The sequence below is a fragment of the Sinocyclocheilus rhinocerous genome, unplaced genomic scaffold (genome assembly GCF_001515625.1).
Source record: "Sinocyclocheilus rhinocerous isolate Xijiao unplaced genomic scaffold, SAMN03320098_v1.1 scaffold1427, whole genome shotgun sequence".
In the NCBI taxonomy this organism is placed as follows: domain Eukaryota; kingdom Metazoa; phylum Chordata; class Actinopteri; order Cypriniformes; family Cyprinidae; genus Sinocyclocheilus; species Sinocyclocheilus rhinocerous.
In genome coordinates, this window is record NW_015632469.1 from 166,647 (window position 1) to 186,519 (window position 19,873).

General features: G+C 35.8%; 1 protein-coding gene and 1 pseudogene across 2 annotated transcripts; one reads left to right on the plus strand and one right to left on the minus strand.

Annotated features, from left to right (window-relative positions):
* LOC107742445 (wiskott-Aldrich syndrome protein family member 3-like) overlaps positions 1-7,062 on the plus strand; it is a 26,020-nt pseudogene extending 18,958 nt beyond the window's left edge.
* Positions 7,063-8,503: 1,441 nt separating this feature from the next.
* On the minus strand, positions 8,504-11,309 carry LOC107742463 (G-protein coupled receptor 12-like). Of its 2 annotated transcripts, XM_016555428.1 has the most exons (3): positions 11,278-11,309; positions 11,051-11,140; positions 8,504-9,826 (listed from the first exon to the last, which is right to left on the minus strand). In XM_016555428.1, the coding sequence occupies exon 3, from the start codon at positions 9,801-9,803 to the stop codon at positions 8,823-8,825; it is 981 nt and encodes a 326-aa protein (XP_016410914.1). In that variant the 5' UTR covers positions 9,804-9,826; positions 11,051-11,140; positions 11,278-11,309; the 3' UTR covers positions 8,504-8,822. The 2 variants fall into 2 exon arrangements, with proteins under 2 accessions (XP_016410914.1, XP_016410915.1); XM_016555429.1 differs by lacking the exon at positions 11,278-11,309 and having other exon boundaries at positions 11,051-11,164.
* Positions 11,310-19,873: the final 8,564 nt, after the last annotated feature.

A 19,873-nucleotide genomic window follows, 5' to 3' on the forward strand; every position in this document is an offset into this window, starting at 1 on the left:
CCACCAGGACCCCCCACCCACGCCCCGTCCCTGTCCCGAGTAACACACCCGTCTGGAGAGTCTACTCTTCCCAGGAAGGGCCAGGTGCCTCTCATCCCCATGAGCGATGCCCGGAGCGACCTGCTGGCTGCCATCCGCAGAGGTCAGTGTGCAGAGAACAGAATTCAGAGTGTTCAGCATAATGGGTTGAATGAAGCATGTTGTGTTCCATGTGCTTTTTTTATTAATTAGGCTATTTACACATGTACTCAAAAAAAAAGAAAAAAACTGTATATGAAGAGTTCAGATGCAAAAGCCTCTATCTAAATGCCGTCTGAAATTTTCTTCTAAAATCAGCATTTTTAATCACTCTCCTATATTTATGTTCAGTTATTTCACTTTAATTGCATAGAAAAGGACCTATACATTGCCATTAGAGTAAAGTTACTTAACCTAAACATAGGAGCCTGATAAAAATGCTCGTTTTAGATGAAAATTTCAGACGGCACTTTTTCGGCTTTTGCATCTGAACTCTTCATATATATACTGTATATATATATATGTGTGTGTGTGACCCTGGACCACAAAACCAGTCATAAGTGGCAATATTTGGCTGAGATACAACTATTTGAAAATCTGGAATCTGAGGGTGCAAAAAAATCTAAATATAGAGAAAATCATCTTTAAAGTTGTGCGAATGAAGTTCTTAGCAATGCACATTACTAATCAAAAATGAAGTTTTGATATATTTATCCTAGGAAATTTACAAAATACCTTCATGGAACATGATCTTTACTTAATATCCTAATGACTTTTGGCATAAAAGAAAAATCGATAATTTTGACCCATACAATGTATTTTTGGTTATTGCTACAAATATACTCCAGCGATTTATGACTGCTTTTGTGCTCCAGGGTCACATATATATTACACTCCTGGTCAAAAGTTTGGAATCATTAAGATTTTTAACATTTTTTAAATAAGTATTTTCTGTTTACCAAGGTTGTATTTATTTAATCAAAAATACAGTAAAACTGAAATAATGTGAAATATTATTACAATTCAAATAGCTGTTTGCTATTTGAATATATTGTCAAATGTAATTTATTGCTGTGATGCGCAGCTGAACTTTCAGCATAATTACTCCAGTCTTCAGTGTCACATGATCTTCAGAAATCATTCTAATATGCTGATTTGCTGCTCATCAAAGAATCCTGTAAAAAGTATCACAGGTCCCAAAAAATATTAAAGGATTAGTTCACTTCCAGAATAAAAATGTCCTGACCATTTACTCTCCCCCATGTCATCCAAGATGTTCATGTCTTTCTTTCTTCATTCACAAAGAAATGAAGGTTTATGAGGAAAGCATTCCAGGATTTTTCTCAATATAGTGGCCTTCAATGGGAGCCAATGGGTTGAAGGTCCAAATTGCAGTTTCAGTGCAGCTTCAAAGAGCTCTACACGACCCCAGCCAAGGAATAAGGGTCTTATCTAGCAAAATGATCGGTCATTTAAACAAAAAAAAATTATATACTTTTTAACCACAAATGCTCGTCTTGCACTAGCTCGACTTCACACATTACGTAGTCATGGTGGAAAGGTCATGCGTGACTCCATTATATGGAGAAAAATCCTGAAATGTTTTTCTCAAAAACCTTCACTACTTTTTGACTGACGAAAGAAAGACATGAAAATCTTGGATGATATGGGGGAGGGTAAATGATCAGGAAGTGAACTAATCCTTTAAGCAGCGCAACTGCAGCACTGATAATAAATCAGCATATTAGAATGATTTCTGAAGGATCATGTATATAATTTAAAAAAGCGTACATATACCTAACAATGTGGTGTGTATGCAACTGGTTTACATACACATTTGAACTGGTTTCAACTGGCATTCAAATTAGGTGCGCTAACAAGGGCGCTAAAGACTGCAGCTGCTAATGTTAGTCGTTACTCGTTAGCAGTGTTGGGGAAAGTTACTTTTAAAAGTAATGCATTACAATATTGCGTTACTCCATAAAAAAGTTACTAATTACGTTACTTAGTTACTTTTTATGGAAAGTAATGCGTTACGTTACTTTTGCGTTACTTTTTAAATCTGGACAGGGCTTGCTTGTTTGTTTTTAAAATAAAAAAGTTATATTTTTGGCAAATATAAAAGCCTCTTCACACCAAAAGTGAAATGAATAAGCCTCAGGCTGAAGGAAATGTAAATTTAAGTCCGTACAGTAGAATGCAGAAGAAGATACTTGAAAAAAGTAATCTGATTACGTAACTCACATTACTTGTAATGAGTTACCCCCAACACTGCTCGTTAGTGCACGTTTTGAGGTCAGGGAAGTGAGGTTTCGCTCTTACTAGCTAACCCCAGTTACACATACTCCCATCCGGGTCACGGCACCAATTATATCTGGTCCTACTTGCACCAAGTGGAATTTAAACCAATGTCAACTGACTTGAGAGCCGGGCACACTAACAAAGACACTAAAGACCGCAACCTGTATTGTCAGTCAATTTTCAAGTCATTTTCAGGTAATCCTTAAAGATTTTGAATTAATGAATGGAGGTCTTTGAGTACCAGAGTTCCCCGCTGCTTTATATGCCTATTGCAATGTACGTCGTATCTCTACACACTGCATTTAAGCCTCAAGAACACAAAAGCAAACACTCTTCTCTCTGCTGAAAATGCATGCTTCTTTGAACATGGTGAGCACAATTCTGAATTCTGTTTTTCTAAAATAATATTTTGCTCCCATGGTAGCCAAGACACTACGGCTATGCGGCCATCTGGTGCCTCACAGCATGATGTCAGCTGTGCTTTAACAAAGCAAATTTTCATGTAATAAATCATTCCATCTTACTTAACCTGCACATGGCAGAACACATGCTTAGGCACATTTATAGATTGTAAAACTACTAGCGTTTGGTCTGACAGCTTTTGAAATCGTGAAATCTTGCGCTGAAATCTCATGCCACAGAACGTCCCAGATATGGATAAGTTTGCTTTCAATAAGGCAAGGCAAACCACGTCGAATGCATTGCCTTTGAAGTGACCACGTGTATTTTTATCAGCAGCATGTTAAATTAGCAGTCAGATGAGAGAGAGAGGGTGGGACAGGCAGGATCTTGTTTATATCTCCAGCTTCCCTCCTAGGCTATGACGTCACTGTCCCCTCCATCAGCGAGGCTCCATCTGTCCCTTATATCTCCGCCAGCTCTCCAGTGACTCATTGCGGAGCAGAGTGGATGCTGAGAGGAGACCCCTGACAAACAACAGATGCACACTACCTGTTTACCCCACGTCAATGAGTTACATAGGGCCATTCACTCTCTAGCACATTTATATGTACCTTTTTAGAGCACTGATGTTTCCTGTTAAGTGTGTGTGCTGAAGCTAGAAAAATAATTCAACTTCCTCTAGAATTTACAGCGTGACTAATGGACTGGAAGCAATATCCATATTTGACTCATTGTGTGATTGGACAACAATGCAGTGTAATAAGATAACATACGAGTGTCTTATATTTGTATAATATATACTGTTCCTGTTTCACAGGAACTGTACTTTCACACACACACAAAAAATATTAAACGGTACACATCAGTGCTTCTCAACCAGAGGCCCTCAGCAAATTTATCTAAAACGAATTATGACCTTAAAGCAACTGTATGTAGTTCTGTGTATTTTTGCAACTTTGGAGCCCCATGCAGTTAAAGCGTGTGGAATTCGTTGTCATAAATATATCACTGTCGTAGTTACAGTAAATATATCACTGTCATAAGGTTAGCAAAAGAAACTCAACGCTGCAGTACAGAGGGAAGCAAGCGAGAGGTCTTTTTTAATGGATGTCAGTTGAGGACTGTCACGTTGTCACACACACGAGGAACGAGGAGACGCTGGAGAATGCTTTTAACAGGACTTTATTGGAACCAAGGGAGACGAACACAGGAAGACCTTTACCCGAAGACGTACAACAGCGGACAGAGAAGTAGGGACTGGGAACACTTTAAATACACACAGGAGGAGGGGATCACGAGACACACCTGGGAGCAATGACACATCATGGGGAACACCTGGGACAAATGAACTAAACTAATCAGGGGAGGAACAGGAAACTAATCAAATAAGGGCATGGGAAGGCACATGGGGAGCAGGACACACACAACACATGGAACAGAGTCTGACAAGGACAGCCCTACGGAAATAAAAAAAACAATAGAAACCATCACAGAATTTGTAATGGTGTAACTGGTTTTAAAGGGAATTGCATTAGTTTTAATGGAAACTGTAATGGTCCCTGTTGGTCTCTCTACTGGTAATTTGTAGCCTTTTATTGGTGGCACACTACAGGAAACCATTTTTAATGGTTAATAGTTGATGGTTTGTAATGTTTGTAATGGTTTTTGTAGTGCAAACCATTAGAATGTTTTCAGCAGGGAGGCTTCAGTAAGATGAATAAACTGCTTTTGTGGGAAAACAGTCATTTAATCATTTAATCCGGTAAATCTTCAACATGTTTTAAATATTCATTTTGCACGGATCCATTTTTAGAGTTTACGCCGAACTCATACTGTTTTATAAGAAAAGTCACGGACAATCACTGCACTTCTCATTCATCTGTCTAGTATCCTCAAACAACGACTAACTGTCGCACAACTCAGAAATTCAATGATGTCAAGGCTGTAATATATGATTGTTTATCAAGGAACACGTGATCCTAGTTGGCTGTGAAGCTTTCTCCAATGGTAAAATCATGAAGCTTGGCATCTCCCAATAATACATCTCTGGCTGTACATGTGCAGTTGTCTTAAAGCAGGTCTGGGCAACTTCGGTCCTGGAGGGCCACTATCCTGCAGAGTTTAGCTCTAGCCCTAATCAAACACACCTGAACAAGCTAATCAATGTCTTCAAGATCACTAGAAAGTTGCAGGCAGGTGTTTGATTAGGGTTGGAGCTAAACTCTGGCCTGGTTCTAAGGTGGTGCTAAGCACCCTCAAACGAAATCAATAGCATATATATATATAAAAGCACCCTCAGTAATTTAAGAAGCACCGTCAGCGATTTGATTCTGGAGATGGGCCTGGGCCCTCCAAGAATTTCATACCGGCTCACCGGACTTACAAACTCCCAGAACAGACGTTTGGGGGGGGGGACATGGAAAAGAAACTGATATTTCAAGGTAAACATAAAAACTTATATACCGTCCGTTGCTTTAATTAAAATGCTAAAGAAAAGAAAAACGTACAACATTACACTGAGATCTTTTTAAATGCATTTATTATCATTACAACTGAAGTATCAGAGATACACATAAGCTTAGCTAAAAGGGCATTTGAATATTGTCTTGGACAAAGGGGGGCCTTGAATTCAAAAAAGTTGAGAACCACTAGAACAGTGTGCAGTAAGCAGTGGGCTAGTACTAAATCCCAAACATGAAGAAACAGCCAGGTTTCTGGAGGAATTGCTGGATAGAGATCAGTGACACTGTGACATAATATTTATGGGGCCCTGCTCAACACACATAATCAAGTATAAAAATATACTTCTATATAAATGTTACGCAGAAAATAATTGTAATGTGACATTGTCATGTACAAAGACCAATATTTTATGTTAAACTGTCTTACAAAGTTAAAGTCTGAGACTATCACAGCTGCTCATGTGAAACTTTTATCAACGCACAGTACATTCAGACATGTAGACATTTTATTCTATAATATTTTAAATAACACTGTAATTTCATTCAAGTTCAGTAAATACAACATGTCAAATTTGATTCTTTGGCTGCCTCTACTAGAAGATGTTGTCTCGGGTGAACTGATGACAGTGAACAGACATCTCATCAAACCCAGAACTACACGTTATGACACCCTTTTAGTAGATAATACTGATGTTTTTATAGCGGGCCCCACATCTTACTGAAAACGACAGTGAATACAAACACAACTCTTCTCTATTTACCATTGCATTTACAAATATAAAATGATTGCGAAACCGTTTGCAACATTAAAAGCAAGTGCAGATAAGGCATACTGAACCACACATTCACACAACACCGTTTAGGTCATTTGATTGATGTCGGCATCGATGAAATGCGAAAGCAATCAATAGTGTACTACAGAAAACGATTATCTCTATGTCTGTTCGTATGGTAGTGTTGTGACAATACACCTGGAAGACCACATCAATATATATCAGCATATTAGAAATAATGTAGAGAACTTAAACCCAAACATGATGCATTAATATTTTAATAATTGTCTAGTTTAACACATGTTCTGCTATCCTAAACGAATCACTGTTAGGGTTCCTGAACATGAACATCCAGGAACAGAATGGCACACCAATGGAGTATTGTACAGTGGTTAGTTTGATGGCAAAAATTAGTATTGACAAGCTGTGGAAATACATTTTTTTAAAACCTGTTACCATTTTAAGGGGAAAATTTGTAGAATGCAAGCATACCACAGTGCTTACAGACAACAATGCTACATTTGGATAATTATAGGCCTATATATACCCTTTTGATGATGATGATGTTATTTGTATTTGGACACCACATTACTATTTGATTATCTGTGTTGGAATCCAATCCAATAGAAACATCCATTTATATCAATACCACCTAACATCACTTCAGAAATTGCAGGTCAATCTTGTTACTGTGTGCTCACATTCTGAGTATAATGTACAACATGTACTTAATGTGTAATTATTTGGTGGAGCAGCTTGTAATTACGCTGTCTTTTGATAGTAGTGAACTGAAGTGCAGTGGTGTTTTTCTGTATTCCAGTATTTTGTTGTATTAATAACCAGTAGCAGATTGTAGTTATACATCATGTAACTATGCTTACTGGTTCATTGTACAGTACTTTAGGTATCCTGTATATCTGGCATACAAACAACAATCATAATTTATTGTACATTCATCCTTCCATTTTCTGTATTTGTTTTATTCTATGTAGGGTCACAAGGGAGTGCTGGAACATACGCCAGTGTCTCAACTCAATGGCTTGGAAACACCCTTGACAACCACAAATGATTTGCCCAGTACAGTCAGTATGTACAGTGTGTCTTAAACCATTATAGATAGTTTTTTGTTTTACACTACATTTGTACTGTGGTGTGAAGCAACTTGCAGGGTTTTTGTTGCCAGTCAGTACGGAGCCCCTATACGGGGACATGGTGATGGAAGAAAATATGAGATGGGAGGAAAAATTTTCATTTTATGCGTTTGTGTTCTCTCACAAAATCATTGCGTTCCCCTGAGAAACTTTAAGTTCTCTTGCAAAACATTTGCATTCTCTCGCAAAAACTATTACATTTCCATGAGAAACTTTTCATTCACTCACAAGAGCACTGAAATGACATTTTTTTTTCTCCAAAATCATCTTATTTCTATCACGAAAGTTTTGCGAGCGAGTGAATGCCAACTTTTTATGCAAAACTTTTGCAAGCAAATACAAAATTTCTTGGGGGAACACGAACGTTTTGTGAGAGAATGCAAAAACATTGAAATACAGTTTTTCCTCCCACCTCATATAACGCAATGTTTCCTGGGGGAACATAAAAGTCTTATGAGTGAAGGCAAAACTTTTGCGAGCAAATGCTAAATTTATGGGGGGAATGCAAAAGCTTTGCAAGAGAACGCAAAAACATTGAAATCATTTTTTTCCCCACCTAATATTATTTTTAGACAAACTTCTTGCGAGCGAATGCAAAGTTTTATCGGAGGAATGTTAAACTCTCGCGAGAGAATGCAAAAACATTGAAATATAGTTTTTCTTTCCACCTAATAATATTGCGAGCATACAAAGTTTCTCGGTGGAAAGTAAAAATCTTGCGAGAGAACGCAAAATTTTGCAAGTGCATGCAAAATTTCATGGGAATATGCAAAACTTTTGCGAGCAAATGCAACGTTTCTGGGGAGAACGCAAAAGCTTTGTGAGAGAACACAAAACATTGAAATACAGTTTTTCCTCCCACTTCATATAATGCAACGTTTCTCGGGGGAACGTAAAAGTCTTGCGAGTGAATGCAAAATTTCTCAGGGATATGCAAAACTTTTGTGAGCAAATGCAAAATTTCCTAGGGGAACGCAAAATTTCTCGGGGGATTCTCAAAGTTTTGCAAGAGAATGCAAATACATTCAAATATAGTGTTTCCTCCAACCTCATATTATTGCAGACACAAAAGTTTTGCGAGTGAATGCAGAGTTTCTCTGGGAAATGTTAAAGTCTTGCGAGAGAACAAAAAAACAAATATAGTTTTTCTCTCCACCCCATATTATTTCTGTCATAAAAGTTTTGCAAGCATACAAAGTTTCTCGGAGGAACGCATAAAGTCTTGAGAGCGAACGCAAAATTTCTCTGGGATATGCGAAACTTTTGCAAGCAAATACAACATTTCATGGGGGAACGCAAAAGCTTTTGTGAGAGAATGCAAAAACATTAAAATATATAATATTATTATATAATATTATATAACAAAATATTTCCTCCAACCTCATATTATTTCTGATATGAAAGTTTTGCGATCAAACCAAGTTGAGCAACACAAAAGCACCAAAATTTTCCCTCCCAATCTCATTTTTCACCATCACCATGTCCCTTACGTAAGGAAGTTAAACTTGATGTTATATAAAATTATTCTAATTACCAATTAATCATAGTAACATGTCATACTGTACCTGTAACTTGGACACAATGATATGAAGTGCTACCAAATCGGCCAAATCAAAAAATATTCACCCACTCCACTGGATTACAATATGTGGATTATATGCGCCATGTGCTTTACAGACAGGCCACCACCAACACTGTGCTTTAATCTGAAGACGCTACACATCGCTGGGTGTCCTGGGTCGCATGGTGAAACTGTAAGGCATGCACCAGCAACAAGCAATCCTTAAAGATCGGAGAATTTCAGGGTTCCTGAACGCATATATCATGGGGTTAATGATGGAGTGGCAGATGGCCGGAAGAGCCGTAGCGTAGGTGTAGATCACAGGGGTTCGGCTGTCTGCCACCAGCGAGTACATGGCGAGAGGGATCCAACAGAACGCGAAAGTGCCCAGGATGGTGGTGAGGGTGGAGACCCCTTTCGTGGTGGAAGATGAGTGCGAGGTAGTCATAAACTGACGCTGAACGGCGATTTGCTGAGCGTGCCGGAACGCGATCTTGCAGATCTGAAGGTACAGCTGCAGAATGAGAGCGAAGATCAGGAGCAAGGACACGGCGAGAGCTGCGGCGTTGTTTTTGTTCACCGGTGGACAGATGCTACAAGTGCTCTCGTCCTCCAAGCAGTTCCAGCCCAGGACGGGGAGCGAACCGAGCGTGGTGCTCATGACCCACATCAGCATGAGTGTGACATAAGTGAACGTCACCGTGCCCTCGGTGTGGTACGTTAATGCGTTGTACAGCGACAGGTAACGGTTCACTGTTATCGCAAGGATGTTGAGCACAGATGCTGAGAAGGCTGTGATGAGGAGCCCCGCTGACAGTAGCGTGACAAATCCCGAATCGATTATGTAAGTTACGATGAAATTGAGGATCAGGCCCAGGCCGGCCAAAAGGTCAGCAAACGCTAGACTCCCGATGAGGACGAACATAGGCGCTCTCAAGGTGGGAGTGTAGGCGATCAGAGCGATCACCACTGCGTTCTCGCAGGACATGAGCGTGCCCGTCACGCACAGCAGCACGTCCCACGGGTTAACGATCGCGGCCACCGGCTCCGGCTCCCAGGACGGGGCAGACGATGTGTTTCTTCCTTCTAATACATCCCAATTCAAAAGAGAAGTGTTTTGGAGCAGGTTACTCATCGCTACAGTAGGAGGGTGAATCACTGGAAATGAGACAAACAGGAGAGTCAGAGAGACAAGAGTGCATGTGATCATTGATAGATAGATAGATGGATGGATGGATGGATGGATGGCTGGATAGATGGATAGATAGATAGATAGTGTCACGGTGCGTGCGGGGAGATGAAGCGAGGACTCAAGTGCAGGAGAAATGGTTGTTTATTTTAATAATAAAAATGAAACAAAAACAAACTCAAACCACCCCGAAGGGGAAAAACAGACAGGCAGGCCTAAAGCTGCACACATGCAGACACGAAACACACACAATGAGAAATGACGGATCAGCACAGGATGACAGACACAAGGAGAATAAATGGGAACCAAACGAGGAGGCTAACGAGGGAGACACAGGTGGATCAACTTAAACTATAACGAGGTAACAAGATGGGAGGGATGATAGATAGATAGATAGATAGATAGATAGATAGATAGATAGTAGTGCTGTCAAATGATTAATCGCGATTAATCGCATCCAAAATAAAAGTTTGTGTTTACATAATAGATGTGTGTGTACTGTGTTTATTTATTATGTATATATAAAAATGGAATATATAAATGCAATCAAAATTTATTTTGGATGTGATTAATTGCGATTAATCATTTGACAACACTGATGATAGATAGATAGATAGATAGATAGATCGACAGACAGACAGATAGACAGATAGATAGATCTAATATAGCTTTAATTAAAATTGAGCTTAATAATGATACTAAATGTTATTGAACTGAATCAAATCAACATTGAACTGGCTTGAATACTGACACTAAAGCTGAATATTGGCACTATTGTTCTCTATAGAGCTGCTTTATAGATGTAATTGATTTGGTTTCATAATCGATTAATATTATAACATTAACACTGTTATTTATCTGTTTATTAATGTTAAAAACAATCTATATTGTATAAAGTGCTATACAAATAAATGTGACTTAAAAATCACCAAAAATATACCAGGCTACACAACAAAAGCAAACCGGATTTCAACATCCATCACAGATCTGTTAACATAGTTCATAGCATATTGAAAAGAGGAGTGAGCTATTTTTAGACAAATTCCATTTTTAGCCCTCTGCTGCATGGAAAATGAGGAGTTATACTTCATTCAGACATTTCTACCACTACTGAGGTGATAATCGAGCCTCTTAATTAAAGTGAAAATCTCATTGTGAAATATTTGACAAACAAAGATACCAAAGGTACCAACCACAGAACGAGCTTGTTTCTCCATCCCTCTTCCATCAAGTGAAGATGAAGAATAGATGAGGCTCAGGAAAGCATCCCATGCCAAGCGCATCTTTTTTGGGATAAAAATGAAGACGTAGGTGTAAAGGAATAGCCTATATCGGCTTGCGTCTGTTGTTTTTATTTTTATTTGTTTGCCTATTTAATTTTTTTTTTTCTCCTCCGTTTATTGGCATCAAGGTTTCTTACCTGGGCAGCGTTCAGCCTTGGCTTGTCATTCCGCTCATAACGCGTTGGCAGTTCACAGACAGCGGCGCCTGCTTGTTCGCATCTGATTGGTCGCTGAGATGACTCGCACAGCTGACGTCAAGAGCTCGGTCTGCGCTATGATTCAGAGCATGTGTACAGAAATACAGCACAGCCCTTGCTTTCACAATCACAACAACACCCATCGAACGCGACGCGACGCGACGCGACGAAACCAGAACGCTTCCACTGGAGAGAATTCTGACGTCAACGCGTGAGTGGCTTGACTCGACGCGGCAAAACTAGCATTATATGTAGCTGCAAACAGAATTACAATTAAAATGTGAATTAAATTTAACTGCTGTGGCTTTAAATGTGACCCTGGACCACAAAACCAGCCATATAAGCCCTTACGAAAAATAACCATGTTTTACTACAAATAAAACCAAAAAAACATGGTTACTGTAGTTAAACCATGGTAACCACAAATTAATCTTGGTTTTGCTAGACTAACCATAGTTTAACCAAGGTATTTGTAGTAAAAATGTGGTTATACAAATGGTCATCAATACGCCAAAAAAAACATGGTTACAACACTTTTACTACAATAAAATAAAAAATTTAAAAAAACATTTTTTTTTTTTAAATTGAGATCCGTTGATGTATGGTTTGTTATGATAGAACAATATTTGGCTGAGATACAACTATTTGAAAATCTGGAATCTGAGGGTGCAAAAAAATCTAAATATTGAGAAAATCTCCTTTAAAGTTGTCCAAATGAAGTTCTTAGCAATGCATATTACTAATCAAAAATTAGGTTTTGATTTATTTACTGTAGGAAATTTACAAAATATCTTCATGGAACATGATCTTTACTTAATATCCTAATGATTTTTGGCATAAAAGAAAAATCGATAATTTTGACCCATACAATGTATTGTTGGCTATTGCTACAAATATACCCATCTCAACCAAAACTCAGTGGACTAGTATCTGAAAGGACTAACTAGTCTTCTTGGCTAACTATCTTGTCACATGCGTCATATTAGTCAAGATCCCCCACTATCTTATTGCTCATTTTGACAACATTACCCAATTTACTCTTTCCAAACAAAAAGTTAACACAAATTCAGTAAAACAAACATTTACAATCCATATTACAAATACAAAGTGTGCAACATGCAACGAAGAGCTTTTTCTCATCAGCATTTCCTCAAATATCCCCAAATGGCCAAATATTTTAAAATATATTTCAAAATGTGTATTAAAAATGGCCAAAAAATAAAATTTACCAAAATGTTTAAAAAATATATTTATATGAATATATTTTCTACCCACATAACTTTTGGCCCTTTTTTTGTCTATTTTTTTTTTTTACACAATATTTGGGAAATATAAATATATTTTTAAAAAGCATTTAAAAATGCATTTTGCCCTTCACATACTGTAGCCTATCTCAGTCCAAGAAAATACATCCACATTTACAACAGCTTCACTGTTTACAGCTTATATTTAAATATATATTTTGTCTAGGGAAAAAATGGCAATCAATGGACATCTGTTTTGATTTAAGAACATTAATATTGAAAAAAGAATGATCACACCATTGTATAAACATTAGATACTGGAACTACTACCAAATCTTTCCATAGACATGGAACATTAGCTAACTTTAATTAAAAAAATTTTGTATAATAATTGATTAGACAAAACTCTCAAAGCTTCTCCGCATAAGGCAGGCCAATACGTAATATTTATTAATACTGAAATGATATTTAAAATAATAGATGCTTCGTCAAACGCTTTCATGTGCTGGTGCTGGCCATGGTGCTGATTGTAGTTGATGGAGTTGACGCCAGATGGCAGCAGAGTCACATTCAACTATAACCAGGGCTGTCTGATGATGCAAATGTGATCCTATGGCTTCTTTTTATTTGTCAGCAACATTTAGGATGAATTCATCTTCAATAATATATTAAATATTTCTAAACGTCATGAGCAGTCAATTACAATACCAAAGCATTCCTGTAGTCCAAACAGTAGAAAACGGCACAATCAACAGACTTTTTCAAGAAGAGATGACTTTGATTACCAGGGAAGGCATGAACATGTAGACCTTGAAGGCAAAGATGCTTTACACTAAACATTAGAAAAAGTCCAAGGCACTTCTCCTGGTACAAAGGGTTAGAACGCCTTTATTATTGTTTTGGCTGGTTGCATTATACAGTAAGTCATTAAATTGTTTTAAAAGAAAACTACACACTGACTGATACATTTCGGCCTTGTTTCACACTTTATCTACATCGTCAAATTTGTCATTAAATATTGAAATTTCAGCTCATTCATTTCAGCCATTCATTTGACGTATCAAATGAATATTTTTAGTATTCCTTTTATAGATATTAATAGATTTCACACATCACAAAGAGGAAATTGGGAGCAGAATTAATCCAGCTGAGAATATCCTACAATTCAAGGCGCCCACAGCCCAGTCTCCCGACCCAAATAAATAATAATGTTTGTCTGTTAGTCACTGAGTTTATATATATCTGATATATATGCTTGTAGTTTAGTTTGATCTGTCAGGCTTAATCACTCTCTCTTGTCTTACTTAAAGAAAACCACAATTTAAGTAATCTTACAGTCTCAGATATTTCAGCCTGAATCCTCCCCATTTCAGCCTTTTTTTTAAAGGAACAGTTCACTCAAAAATGAAAATTTGCTGAAAATCAACTCACCCTCAGACCATCCAAGATGTGGATGAGTTTGTTTCTTCATCAGATTTGTAGAAATGAAGCATTGCATCACTTGCTCACCAATAGATCCTATAAGCAGTGAATGGGTGCCGTCAGAATGAGAGCTGATAAAAACATCACAATAATCCACAAGTAATCTACACCACTCCAGTCCATCAGTTAACATCTGAAGAAGACTAAAGCTGTGTTTGTAAGAAACAAATCTATCATAAAAATGTTTTAACTTCACACTGATCCAAAATATCCATAATCCATGCTTTCTCCAGTGAAAAAAATCATCTCATCTGAATCAGGAGAATAATATGCAAGCACCGTTTACAAGTGAAAACAGTTCAAAAACAAATATGTGGGTGGATTTTGATGTGAGGGGACAACTGTTTAAAGTTAAAATGTCTTTATGATAGATTTGTTTCTTACAAACACGCAGATTTTGGCTTCACAAGATGTTAACTGATGGACTGGAGTGGTGTGGATTACTTGTGGATTATTGTGATGTTTTTATCAGCTGTTTGGACGCTCATTCTGACGGCACCCATTCACTGCAGAGCATCCATTGCTGAGCAAGTGATGCAATGCTACATTTCTCCAAATCGGTTCCGATGAGGAAACAAATCTACATTTTGGATGGCCTGAGGGTCAGAAAATGTTCATTTTTGTGTGAAAATATTCCCTTGAAAATCTGAAAACTGGCATCTCTCTGACTCTTCCGTGAATCTGTTCCAGTTTTATCACAAAACAAATAGATACCAAATGTGTCCCAGTTATTGATTCAGTAACTAATCTAGCAGTATTTTAAGGCATATGTGAGTACACTTAATATTAATCCAAATTGTTTTAAAACAGACTTGTTTTAGCATGTCCCATCGTAGGGGAGCAGAATTTCCTAGACGCTTGGAAGCTGACATTTGACTTTGACTAGTAAGCACTCAAACCATCAAAAACACTTCTAACACCCTAACAACCACAATAATAACACTTTGGTATCATGGCAAAAAAAATTAAAAACAAAAACATGCAGTCAAGCATCAGGCTACAAAAGCCCTACGAGACCAAGCCTTTTATTTTGTTTATCACTGTAGTTTTCTTGTGATCCTGATTTACACTGTACAACAAAAAAAAAAAAAAACTCTGCCATTTTCAGTTCAAACATTTCATCGGCATCTCTCTTACTTTATTTCATAATCACGCAGATGTAGAAAAGTCATTCAGTTTAGGGCATATGTCACATCCCATGATGATATGGGATATTTTATACATTAAGGGAAAGCATATTATAATCTCACACAAATTGTTTGTGCACCCTATGTTTGAATTTGCTCGATATTGCCTTGATGTCCCTTAAATTACAGTTTTTGCAGTGTCCTTTTTTGAAGTGAATGGGTCTTGAGGTCAAAATAATAACAATATTAATCTTAAATCTACTTTTAAAATACAAATATTAAAAAAAAATATATATATATATATAGAGAGAGAGATTAGATTATATTCATATTTAAATGATGAAAATATTTTATTTCTCTTACTTATTTCACTTTTCTCTTGCTTTTTATCTTAACTGAAATTTAGTAATTAGCAAAGATCCTCTGAAAATCATTCAGGTTGTATTCCTTTAGTGTTAGCTAAACAAACTCACTCTGAATAATGAAGCTGCTGCTCTTGGGTGTAGTCCTTATATTTTGTGGTTTCAGATCCTCCCCAGATGCTTTCTTGATTTTGGCCATTAGTTCACCCCATCTTTATGCAATCTAGAAACCAAGCTTTGTGTTTCCTGTCACTGTGCACTTGAGCAAATCTGCTTCCTCTATTTGAAGGGAGTGTCTCTTGTTTTGTTTGTGGCTTTGGTGACAGTTTTTAGAAGAATGATGTCAACTATGGAACAGCACCCATGACTGAGGACATGCACTGAAACTGAACTGCTGAAAAAAAAAACATTGAACATTCATGCTTTATCAACTAGTCTCTTGATGCAAGGCACCATTTCAGTGTAGCTGCAATGCTTAACTTATCCCTGCCGGATATACTCTGTCCAGTCTGATGTCCTCCCACCGCCAGGATAACGCGAGTTACATAATCAGATTACTTCTTTCAAGTAACTAGTAAAGTAACACATTACTTTTTAATTTGCAAGAAAATATCTGAGTTACTTTTGTAAACTTTGTTTTTCCATTGATTGACTGATAGATCTCCTGTCCAAATGTTGAGAGAAATCAGGAGTGAGTGCAGAGACGTGTGCGCTGTGTGAACATGATGTTACTGTGGTTCTACACCAGATGTGAACATGCATTTACTCATCTCACCTGCACAAAAACAGATTCAGTGTTTCTCAAAATTAATACAGCGAGTTGCAAAGTCAGAATATGATGCAAACCTGAAATAATTAAATATGTTAAATAACTAATATCCTTTATTTATTAAATCCAATTTTATTAACCAGTGTCTTTGCTGCTGACCTTTGATGATCCAATTCAAACATACTAATAAGCAAAAAGGACTTTAGATAAACATAACATTTATGTTTCTTTCCTTTTCATTGCTGAACTTTGACTTTCTTTTCCTGCATCCTATTCTTAATGCAAGAATGGCAGCAGCTGAAAGGTTTGTTTGAGCTGCGCCTTCTACTGTACAAAACATCACTGTACAAAAAATATAACTTTTTTATATTAAAAACAAACAAGCAAGCCCAGCCCAAATGAGAAAAAGTAATGCAAAAGTAACATAATGCATTACTATCCATAAAAAGTAACTAAGTAATGCAATTAGTTACTTTTTATGGAATAATGCAATATTGTAATGCATTACTTTCTATAAAAAGTAACTAAGTAAAGCAGTTAGTTACTTTTTATAGAAAGTAATGCATTACAATATTGCATTACTCCATAAAAAGTAACGAAGTAATGCAATTAGTTACTTTTTATAGAAAGTAATGCATTACAATATTGCATTACTCCATAAAAAGTAACGAAGTAATGCAATTAGTTACTTTTTATAGAAAGTAATGCATTACAATATTGCATTACTCCATAAAAAGTAACGAAGTAATGCAATTAGTTACTTTTTATAGAAAGTAATGCATTACAATATTGCATTACTCCATAAAAAGTAACGAAGTAATGCAATTAGTTACTTTTTATAGAAAGTAATGCATTACAATATTGCATTACTCCATAAAAAGTAACGAAGTAATGCAATTAGTTACTTTTTATAGAAAGTAATGCATTACAATATTGCATTACTCCATAAAAAGTAACGAAGTAATGCAATTAGTTACTTTTTATAGAAAGTAATGCATTACAATATTGCATTACTCCATAAAAAGTAACGAAGTAATGCAATTAGTTACTTTTTATAGAAAGTAATGCATTACAATATTGCATTACTCCATAAAAAGTAACGAAGTAATGCAATTAGTTACTTTTTATAGAAAGTAATGCATTACAATATTGCATTACTCCATAAAAAGTAACGAAGTAATGCAATTAGTTACTTTTTATAGAAAGTAATGCATTACAATATTGCATTACTCCATAAAAAGTAACGAAGTAATGCAATTAGTTACTTTTTATAGAAAGTAATGCATTACAATATTGCATTACTCCATAAAAAGTAACGAAGTAATGCAATTAGTTACTTTTTATAGAAAGTAATGCATTACAATATTGCATTACTCCATAAAAAGTAACGAAGTAATGCAATTAGTTACTTTTTATAGAAAGTAATGCATTACAATATTGCATTACTCCATAAAAAGTAACGAAGTAATGCAATTAGTTACTTTTTATAGAAAGTAATGCATTACAATATTGCATTACTCCATAAAAAGTAACGAAGTAATGCAATTAGTTACTTTTTATAGAAAGTAATGCATTACAATATTGCATTACTCCATAAAAAGTAACGAAGTAATGCAATTAGTTACTTTTTATAGAAAGTAATGCATTACAATATTGCATTACTCCATAAAAAGTAACGAAGTAATGCAATTAGTTACTTTTTATAGAAAGTAATGCATTACAATATTGCATTACTCCATAAAAAGTAACGAAGTAATGCAATTAGTTACTTTTTATAGAAAGTAATGCATTACAATATTGCATTACTCCATAAAAAGTAACGAAGTAATGCAATTAGTTACTTTTTATAGAAAGTAATGCATTACAATATTGCATTACTCCATAAAAAGTAACGAAGTAATGCAATTAGTTACTTTTTATAGAAAGTAATGCATTACAATATTGCATTACTCCATAAAAAGTAACGAAGTAATGCAATTAGTTACTTTTTATAGAAAGTAATGCATTACAATATTGCATTACTCCATAAAAAGTAACGAAGTAATGCAATTAGTTACTTTTTATAGAAAGTAATGCATTACAATATTGCATTACTCCATAAAAAGTAACGAAGTAATGCAATTAGTTACTTTTTATAGAAAGTAATGCATTACAATATTGCATTACTCCATAAAAAGTAACGAAGTAATGCAATTAGTTACTTTTTATAGAAAGTAATGCATTACAATATTGCATTACTCCATAAAAAGTAACGAAGTAATGCAATTAGTTACTTTTTATAGAAAGTAATGCATTACAATATTGCATTACTCCATAAAAAGTAACGAAGTAATGCAATTAGTTACTTTTTATAGAAAGTAATGCATTACAATATTGCATTACTCCATAAAAAGTAACGAAGTAATGCAATTAGTTACTTTTTATAGAAAGTAATGCATTACAATATTGCATTACTCCATAAAAAGTAACGAAGTAATGCAATTAGTTACTTTTTATAGAAAGTAATGCATTACAATATTGCATTACTCCATAAAAAGTAACGAAGTAATGCAATTAGTTACTTTTTATAGAAAGTAATGCATTACAATATTGCATTACTCCATAAAAAGTAACGAAGTAATGCAATTAGTTACTTTTTATAGAAAGTAATGCATTACAATATTGCATTACTCCATAAAAAGTAACGAAGTAATGCAATTAGTTACTTTTTATGAAATAATGCAATATTGTAATGCATTACTTTCCATAAAAAGTAACTAAGTAAAGCAGTTAGTTACTTTTTATGGAGTAACGCAATATTATAATGCATTACCAACCATAAAAAGTAACTAACACAATTAGTTACTTTTTATGGAGTAACGCAATATTGTAATGCATTACTTTCCATAAAAAGTAACTAAGTAAAGCAATTAGTTACTTTTTATGGAGTAACGCAATATTGTAATGCATTACTTTCCATAAAAAGTAACTAAGTAAAGCAATTAGTTACTTTTTATGGAGTAACGCAATATTGTAATGCATTACTTTCCATAAAAAGTAACTAAGTAAAGCAATTAGTTACTTTTTATGGAGTAACGCAATATTGTAATGCATTACTTTCCATAAAAAGTAACTAAGTAAAGCAATTAGTTACTTTTTTATGAAACAACACAATATTTGAATGCATTACTTTTAAAAGTAACCTTCCCCAACACTGCCCTCTGCTATGCTTTACTGGCCGAAGATTCAAACTGCAGCCTGTGCCGAGCATCTAACGAGGGGTTTCAACAATCAATGTTTGCACCTTTCACGACGGACTTCACTAGGATGAACTGCTGCGGCTTCCAGCCAGACAGCTAGAGAATCGCCTACATCTCAGCCTTATGATGGACTTCTCCATCAGGCACAAACTGACCAGCTCAGTCTTAGGATGGGCTGCACAGAAAATACCTCATCAGTCAACACTTAAGAACTAACCTTGTAGTTCAATCAGCTGTATGTGAATTATTTTCTTGGATCTCCTTACATGATTATATAAATCAAATTGGACGAGGCATCTGTGATTACAGCAAC

What these genes read in the sequence shown, in the direction of transcription:
- LOC107742463 (XM_016555428.1), bottom strand. Translation starts at nt 9,803, where the DNA reads ATGAGTAACCTGCTCCAAAACACTTCTCTTTTGAATTGGGATGTATTA.